Source organism: Cottoperca gobio, chromosome 11, assembly GCF_900634415.1.
Source record: "Cottoperca gobio chromosome 11, fCotGob3.1, whole genome shotgun sequence".
NCBI classification, from domain to species: domain Eukaryota; kingdom Metazoa; phylum Chordata; class Actinopteri; order Perciformes; family Bovichtidae; genus Cottoperca; species Cottoperca gobio.
In genome coordinates, this window is record NC_041365.1 from 6,348,108 (window position 1) to 6,357,367 (window position 9,260).

Here is a 9,260-nt window from a genome sequence, read left to right on the forward strand (position 1 = left end):
ATGTTGCGTTATGTAACGTAATGTAAAATGTATCATATATTATATATAATAGAAAGGTTTACAATAAATAACTCAATGTATACAATGTTAAAATAAATACGTGAACTATTCTGGTATATTAGTGTTTTTAATATCTAAGAATTTGGAGAAATATAGTATTTGTTGGATATATATTGTGTAACGTGTTGACGTGTGAGGCTCGGTACCAGCCAGCCCCGCTCATGTTTCCTACGGAGAAATATGACTGTGCACAAACACACCGGAAGTAACAGTTAGCCATCGTAGCATTTGTTTTCACTTCGTCAACAGAAGTAGTTGAAGTCCAGACAATATTTACAATATAAACCACACAAACGCTCATTCGTAAGTGTTAGCACGATAAGACTCCTCGTGTTGTCAGGTTTCTTGAGAAGGTAAAGGAAACACAAGTAATAACACATCCAACAATGGACAATCTCGAAACACCATACGAAGAGGAAGCTGCATTTATTGAATGCACGGTGAGATAGCTCACGTTAACGACATGCACTTCGTGGGTTTGGCGTCTGCGTGGTACAAGAAAGAGATGCAGCATGGCTTTCACATGTTTACACACCGAGCTAAACATAATGTAGCAGACCTGAAATCTCCCCCTTCTCTTTCAATGAGAGTAGTTTTCGTGGAGGCCGTAATTTGTGTTGCTGTTGACTGCTACTGCGTTTTACAAAGATGTTTCTAATATGTTTTCCACCTCATTTTATGAAGATAGACTAATGCCTGCTTTGGTTAAGCCATGTGTACTTAGTATAAAGGCAGCTGACCATCATATCCAGCTGTGATACTGATTGATTTATGTTTTCTCTTTGAATCCAGGTCTGTGATAAATCCATTCGGGGTGATACCTTGTTCAAGATACACCTGACTACACCAGGACATATAAAGGTACACAACACAACTAACTTGTGCAGAAAGCTATGCCGTTTGTGAAAGTTTTGTGGAATCAGTATGTAGCTAAAACACCCAGTGATAGACTTACAAGTCACTTTACTTTATTTACTTTGCCATGTCGTCTTTTTATTCAGTGACAGGTCGAATATAAAAACTCACGGCAGGAAACAAGGATCCTCCCAAAAAGATATTTCACTATCTTTCCAAGCCGTTAGCAACATCCGGGGACTTTTTTTCAAAGACCTCTCCAGTGTTTTATTTTGCATGTATTGCCTGCTTGTATATCCTCTGACCTTACTTGCTTCTGTCCTGCCAACCAAGCAACATGCATTTTGGTATGACAAAGTTAAACTAGAGACCGTCTTGTGATGGGATCAGTCACACAGCCGTGATGCCAAATCGGACCACAGGCATAAAGTTAGGGAGGTGGATGGCCCCTAACCCACTACTACCAGGCACTCTTGGTTGGACCCCACCCATCCTCGAACTCACTCTTTATTTTGATCTCAACTACACACCTGTAAAGGTTTGTGCGACCAAATCGGGCCAGGGGCGTTAAGTGAGGGAGGGGGTGCAATGACCCTTTTGTCCCCCTTTTCTCGGACCACAAACAACTACCTTCATTTTGAACTCCACTACATCAACTTTACGATCTGTAAAGCTCTGTGACAGTTGTGAGGCTGTCGCAGTCACACAATCTGTCCACAGACATAAACACCTGGTAAAGTTCTCAAAACCTCCTCTGTGGTCGTCCCCGCTACAGTAGGAGTCTCCAGGACTACAACTTGCCATGATGACATTCACTGCTGGTAATAATCTGGTGGTACCAGATCAGTGACACATTTCTTATACTATCATGAAGACTTATGTCCTGATCATTTTGAAGGAGTTCCGTTTCTTTGAAGAGTGCACCTTGCAGTAGGTTTATGGTACACAACGAAGCAACATATTAACACATTCACTCCGACTGATGTCTCCTTTTGATTCTAAAGCGGCCATTTGTTTTCTTGAGGACATCACCTCAAGGTCATCCTGCATTTTTCTTGGTCCACGTCAGTCAAGTATTGAGACTCAAGGCAACAACAACACAGCTTATAGCCATGGATCGTTTTCACACCACTGGAATGGTTGTTGATGGTTTTGTACATGACAACCATACATCCTGGATACTTGTACAAAAAGATTGGATTGTTTTTGAGCTGGATAACTATCTCCAATGGAGGTCACATGGAGGATGTCCTTGACCCTCTCTCTTGCATGCACTTTAATGTAAATATGTTTTGGCAATTTTCTGTGTCTGCCTAAACAATATATTTTCCAACTCCTTTCCGAAACTTGCCTGATCAGGACCTTGTAAGATTCCTGTAAATCTTCTGCTATGGCTTTGATTTGATCAAAAGGTGCAGTGCTCCCTGGCAAAGCGAGTCAATCACAGGGGAGTCTTGTCATCGTCATGTTTAAGAAAACTAGATATTACTCCTCTGTATACTGAGATCCATTTAAATTTCTTTGGGCATTTTATGCCTTCATTCGATAGTGTTAGTGTTAGTGTCATTTGCGTCCCATGTGGTGTGCTCTCAGGTCGCTCACCACAGATATCCTTTAATAATAAATCTGGTCTTAAACAGTGAATACAACCTTCTCCCAGGAAGGGGGCTTAATATATGCAGCTATGTTTATAAACAGGTGGGGACATGTTCCTTTACTGCATCTCAAGTGAGCAGTGGTCTTGGTCAACCATTGTGTGTTAAAAGAAATATGTTTCCATGATATAACCCTTTCTCTGTTTGTGGCAGTGTTTACCCGGCACTGATTGATTGAATTTGTATTGCTCTCCTTTCGTTCCTGGCAGAAAGAGGATGCTCTTGTTGCTTCGGGTAAGTAGACTTCATCTTCAGCCTTGTCATTTTGTCCTATTCTGGCCTTGAGTATATTTGCTGTCTATTCTGGCAGGTAATTCAGTCCACACACAAAGGTAAGCAAGGTCTGGTATTAATGGACAGCATTTTAGTCGACATCCATTAATGGCTGCTATCCTCTAAGAATCATTGTATACTCAAAGGATGATTGAAAATGTGTGCCAGCGCTAAATAGTCAGATATAAAACCTTGAAATTCTGGTCATGATCTTAGCAAAAAGTATGTCTACACACCTTTTGATGTGCTTTCTGTCTGGGGCTGTTTTCATGCTTTGGCTTAGGCCCCTTAGTTCCAGTTGAAGGGAATTTTGACCTGCAGTGAACCCTGACCTCACCCCACTGAAAACCTTTGAGAGGAATGGGAACGTCGACTACAAGCCAGGCCTTGTCGGGCCAAATTAGTGCCCAACTTCACTAATCCTCTTGTGGCTGAATTGGAGAAAAGTTCTGTCGCCAGGTTCCAAAATCTTGTAGAGGCATTCCCAGTGCAAGCTGCTATAGCAGCAGATTAATGCCAATGGTTTTGGAATAAGATGTTCAACAATTTCCAATAATGTTCGGTTGTCCATATACATGCCATATAATGTATGTTGGAAAGTTATTCAGCACAGTTAGTTAGTAGAAAGAAGAGTGTCCCAGGTAGCCAACGTGGCTGAACAGCTGTATAAATCCAGCACGTGTGATTGCCAGACTAATGCAAGTGTCGCGATAAATGACGTGCCAGAACTGGTGCATCATTCTGGGTTACTGAAACTGGCTGAAGCTAGCCAGAGTGCAGCTATCTGGAGCTGATTGTCAGTTGACATATGGACATGGATGGCCTGTTGTTAATGGTGGAGGACAGGCGTTCCACTCCGTCTTGAGCAGTGAGATGATTTCTCTCTGTAGTTGAGTCATGCTGGGGGGGAAGTGTCTCCAGGACACAGGGACGTGGTTAGCAGGTGAGCTGTGAGCTTGGCTGGGGAAGAGGCTTCCTCTGCTGGAGTCTGTGAGCAACACTGGTTGGCTCTGAGAGTGCTCCTCATTTTCTTAATGATGCAATCTCTTAAAGAAATATTAAGAGCCCTGTTTTATCTGTAAAGGGAGAGGCTTTGGACAGTTTTACATCTGCACAAGTCGGCTACGTTCATCACCGGCAGTCTTCTTCTGAGTTTAACTGGAGACCTGCTGTTGCCTGTTAGCTGCGAGTGTGCCCTCTTCTGGTGTCCTTTGAGTCAACAGAAATGTATTCACCCATTATTAAAATGGGTGGCACTGTCCAAAAATGAACTGTAGTCATTGTGATGCTGGATGATCAACGAGTGCACCAACAACACTGCGGTTTTTCCACAGAAGGTTGTTCTGGGTAACTGTAGGTCACAGAGGCTCCGATGCGCAGACAAAATGTCAACAACGTGTTGTGCAACCACGCACATAAAAACAAGCTGATTGTTCAATCCAACTTTCTGTTGGAAGGTGGGTTCAAAACGGAAAAAGTATGTTCATGCTCGTAGTGTACGCTCAAACACAGAAAGGTGGGCTTCTGTTTGTTTAATCTGAGCAAAGAGCCGTGGCATGCTCATACGCATGGACTTTTAGGATGGTGGGGGAAAATATTTTTCCTCTACTGTTGGCAATGTAGACAGCAGCTTTTGTCTTTAAGGTGTCACATGAAGCCCATGCTGTAAGCATGTGTTTATATATCATAAAATCATCTTAGTCAACATTTCCAGACCTGAAGACATTCGCACCAAAGATTTATGAGATGCAGAAGATTGCACTCCATGTTTGTTTCAAAGAGACAACCTCCCTGCTGATGTAAGTAGAGCAGAATGTGAAGACCAAAGTGGAGAATTCAACCTTTTATACCTGCAGCAACACCTAAAACAAACACATTTACAGGAGAGATAATGGAACTTTGTACTGTACTGTGATCTAACCAGCAAAGTGAAAACAACACCCAAAATGCATTACACTTAAGTTAGACCATGCGATGTACGTAGTACGTACATTATTAACTCTTTGTTGCAATGTTTTATTTTGCTAACTGCCACTGTTTGGGTTTCTCAGGGCTTGCTGTCAGACGTAAATACGTACCAGTATTTGAGGACATATTGCAATATCTGGATTACATAAAGCTTCATGAGCCCATCATTGGTGAATAACTTGATAACATTTGAACAATTCTCCATGTTAATTTGATCCCTATTTAACTTATTTTTCTGCTTTTATTTCTTAGGTTTGGACTATTTGGACACACTGCCCTGGGATGAATTACAAGTATGCCCCAGATACTCATGTAGGTTATGTAAACATCAGAATTCAAGCCTACTGGAAATGGTCCATCATGTGATTGGACGTAAACACAGGCAGAGATATATGGTAAAGTGTTGTGAACATTTTCAGAAATCTCCACTTTTCTTTTTGTTTTTGTGTTTTTCTTGTGCTTTTTCTTTAAATTAGGATGGCGAAACAAAGCGAGAATGCTTAACCGTTTGTGTTTAATGTAGGAATTGAAACGTCCAGACTTGGCGACCTGGAATAAACAATCAATAATGACCCACGGAGGAAAGATCATACGAGCCAGAGCGGAGATCATCGAGAGACAGGATGGACGAGGAACTCCAAAGGTGGGACAAAAACAGATTTCAGTAACCAGACTTGTTGAATATTATTAAGCAATATGTTCTTTTAAAATCATAATCATTTTGAGATTAACAAATGTGGTTTGTGTTTTTTGTCTTTCAGCCTTTGGGGATAGAGGGCAAATCAAACATCTCAAGAGGTACATTCATACTGTGAGTTCTGTGTAATAATAGATACCGGAGAAGATATTGGTCAAGTACAATATGTCCTATGCCTGTCATTGATGCGTAGACGTGTCGTTTCAACAAGTAAGTTTCACTAAATATTTTGAAGGATGATGATACCCTGACAACACTTGTTTTTTGAGATATTGCTAATCATGTATTGGTAATTTTGTACCTCATTTTTTAGTAGTATCCCTTTACTTTTTTTTTTAAGGTATTTTGACACTATATATGTACTGAGCTGGACATTTTACAGAATTTAACAGAAAACAAATATGTCCTTCATTGCTAAACTGTCTGACCTACTGTATGTGTTTGGGAGTTATTTTTCATTTAATTTATTCATCAGGACATTAATCAACATTTCTGTCAATGAGTCATGGTTAGCTAGCTGGCTCATTTTCAATGTTCACTAGATGTATGAAACCCTATACCACGAGAGATCATAAAGACAAGATGAGCCTTCTCAAGTCTCAAGCCATGCAAAGCAGCAGGAAATTAGTACGACAATATAACAATGCCCGCTATTCTAAGCAACTAAGCAATACTGGTTATAGCCATTTTTTGACACATGCGGTAAAGCAGAGGAGCAATAGGAAATAAATCAAATACAGCAATTATGACAGATCTTGATAAGAAATGTTACAAGATGCAGTTACAAGTTAGTAAAATGGTGATATAATTTATATACAATTTTTGTTGTGACATGTATTTAATACTACTTTAATAAAAGGAAATTAATTTCACACATCTAATTACAAAACTACCTCATACGAGCAATATTGTATGTACTATTTTGTTTATTCTTGTTCCCTAGGTCCCCCAAGGCAAGAGCAAAATAGGGGCCGAAACATCTCACACACCCCACGAGATGTGCCGTCACACCTACCAAAACTGAAGGACTTTCAGGATGAGTACTCTCACCCAGAGAGGTGTCCCCCAGGTTACCCAAATACACCCCCATTCCATCCAGAAGACCCTTACATATTGAACAGAGACAGACCGATATACCAGGAGGAAGACTCTCTCCGCCATGACCGCATGGAAGACGAGCTGTGGAGGGCAGATTACAGGCAAAGTGATATGCACAGACGAGAGTACATGGAGCCCGAGTACAAAGAGGAATTTGTGGAAGATCGACAAAGAAGAGCCGAGTCTGAGTCTGGTGGTGTTCCCATGTATGATTCATGGGAGCAAGCGCCCTATGGCCAGGCTGAGCATTACCCAGAAGAGGCTCCTCCTTACAGAAGGCCTCACCCTGAAAGAGATTCACTGAAAGAGTTCTACACTGAGGAAGTTAGGAGTAGGCAAGTCCGCCCTGCCGAGTACCCGCCCTCGCAGCCGGTGTACCCAGAAGGTGATGAGCACCGGTGGTCTCTGGAGAGGGACTCTGGTAGACATAACGGCGTGATTAGAGCAGGCTGGCAGGGATCGAGGGAACCAGAGGCCAAGAGGTGGAGCCGTCCCACACCTATGGAGAGTGACCGGTCACATGACCATTTGTTTAATACGATCATGGATTATTGTCATGAAATGGGAGAAGAGGACGCTGGTGCCAACCCCGGGACGAGCAGAACAGGACCGCCCACCTCCCAGAGGAGAGTGGAAGTTACCAGAGCCTTGTCTGAAATCCCAGAGCCATTCCGCCGTTTCCTGACAGGGGCTGCTAATGATGAGGGACATAGCAAAAGAAAAAGAAAGAGTCGCTTCTCTGATGCCACTGCAGAGGAGGTGGAAACGACAAAGGAGATGTGAGTGATACTGTACCTGCTCTCCCTGAAACTGGCAACGTTTTATAGTGTTTAACTGAAATGCTTTGTGTTTCCATCTTCTTGCATTATATTTCTGGACATGTTTGATTGCTGCTTTAAGGTTCAGTGATGAGTATGGACCTCCAAATCGAAAGTTTGGCGGTCATCCCAGACAAGCTAGACCTGAAATCCATGGACCACGTCATCCCGACAGCAACATGGAATCACAGGTAGGTCATCTAAAAATTAAGCTATTTGTTTTGATTATCCAGTAACCTGCAAATGTATCATATTTCTAACTAATCTAGAAAAATGACTCACTTATTTAGGGCTTTACCGAACAGCTTGAAGCTTCATCATAAATTTGACATTCGAATTCCAAATCAACATTTTATTTTGCATGTCTATTCATTCTGTTTTAAAGCTTGTATTTCTGCACAGTTGCAGATAAAGATTAGGCTACACTAATATTATTGTGAATTGTAGAATTAGATTCCAGCGGTGGCTGCGTAGGATTGTTTCTGTACTGCCCTACACTTGTAGAATAACTGTTGCAGTGATGTCAAACCTGTTTTTGTTTTTTAGAGCTTTCATCATTCTGAGAGCTACCAAAGAGGAGGCTCGGAGTCAAGCCGTGTCTTTGATATGCTGGTAAGATTGTGAATTTGTATTTGCAACACACAGCAGTGATGTGTTCACCGTGCAGCCATTCGTTAAAAAGGAGCATCTTAACAATGTTCTTTTCCCTTGTCACTAGGAAAACATTGAAATAAAAAATGCAGAAGAGGCTGACTTCCTGAAGAACAAACTCTGCAATCTCCTGAAAGAATTTAAGACCAAGAAATCTGCAAAAGCTGTGGTATGTGTTACCCCGCACAGGGTCCGTCTTTCCAACTGAATACGTAGTTTAATTCTCTGCCTCTCTGCAAAGCACTAGAAATTAATTAAAGAAACATGTTTTTGTTGCTATAGCAAAATAGCCAAGGTCGAGCAGCTGCCTACAACAGCTTAGACCCGGACCCAGAGCTGTCTCCAAGACACCAGTATGACACAACCCTCAGAGAAGATTCAGACCTGAGACGACCAGAAGACCTCTACTTTAAAGAAGATCACAGAGGAAGAGAGTGGCAGCAGCATGAGCATTTCCCCGACAAGCAGCTCCAAGAATACCACCATCCTGTACACGGGGAACCCAGACAGTCAAACAGAAGCCGTTATGAAGGTAAATTGTATAATATGTACCTTATACATACTATATATAATATATGCTTCTCTACACGCTGCTTAGAAGGCATCACTAGGTTAGTTCACATTCACCTCAGTCAGATTTGACAAAAATATTCTACATTCAAAGTATTGAATGGAAGAACTGTTATTTGTACCCTTTTCTGTTAGGCTAATAACTGATTATCAATAAGCTACAAATTTGTGTTCCCTCTGTCAAAAAGAATTTCACTTCCTTTCATTCAAGTTCTCTTCCCATTGTTTTTCTTTCAGAGGTTTTTGGATTGCCCGGGAAGTCCCGAAATTCACATGCTCCCCATCCAGAAGAGCAAGCACGTTATCCCCAAATGTTTCAAGAACCCATGCACCCTCATGACTACTCGCCTGCACCTCTGCTCCACATGGAACGAGGACCCAGGGTGGACAGGGGCCCTCGCTACTCCAACAACTTGGACAAAATCACCTCTACCCTCCTGGAACTTGTGGCAAGGAAATAATGTCCATAGAAGTTATGTAAATAAAACATCCATACGATTAACGGGATACTTTGGTTTAAAAGTGTGATGTAAATTTCTTTCTTCGTATTCGTTTTTTATTTATTAGGGTAATTTGTGTAATTTGTGAAAACATTAAAAACATTTGTCTACTGCA

The 9,260-nt window shown here is 41.5% G+C and overlaps 1 protein-coding gene across 2 annotated transcripts; it reads left to right on the forward strand.

The window, feature by feature from the left end:
* Positions 1-248: 248 nt before the first annotated feature.
* LOC115015314 (uncharacterized) lies at positions 249-9,260 on the forward strand. 2 transcript variants are annotated; one of them, XM_029442486.1, is made up of 13 exons: positions 249-500; positions 853-921; positions 2,780-2,804; positions 4,895-4,981; positions 5,064-5,206; positions 5,335-5,454; positions 5,573-5,609; positions 6,452-7,385; positions 7,507-7,615; positions 7,971-8,036; positions 8,143-8,244; positions 8,358-8,607; positions 8,883-9,260. In XM_029442486.1, exons 1-13 carry the CDS (start codon positions 447-449, stop codon positions 9,104-9,106), a joined length of 2,220 nt encoding a protein of 739 aa, XP_029298346.1. In that variant the 5' UTR covers positions 249-446; the 3' UTR covers positions 9,107-9,260. The 2 variants fall into 2 exon arrangements, with proteins under 2 accessions (XP_029298346.1, XP_029298347.1); XM_029442487.1 differs by lacking the exon at positions 2,780-2,804 and having other exon boundaries at positions 472-500.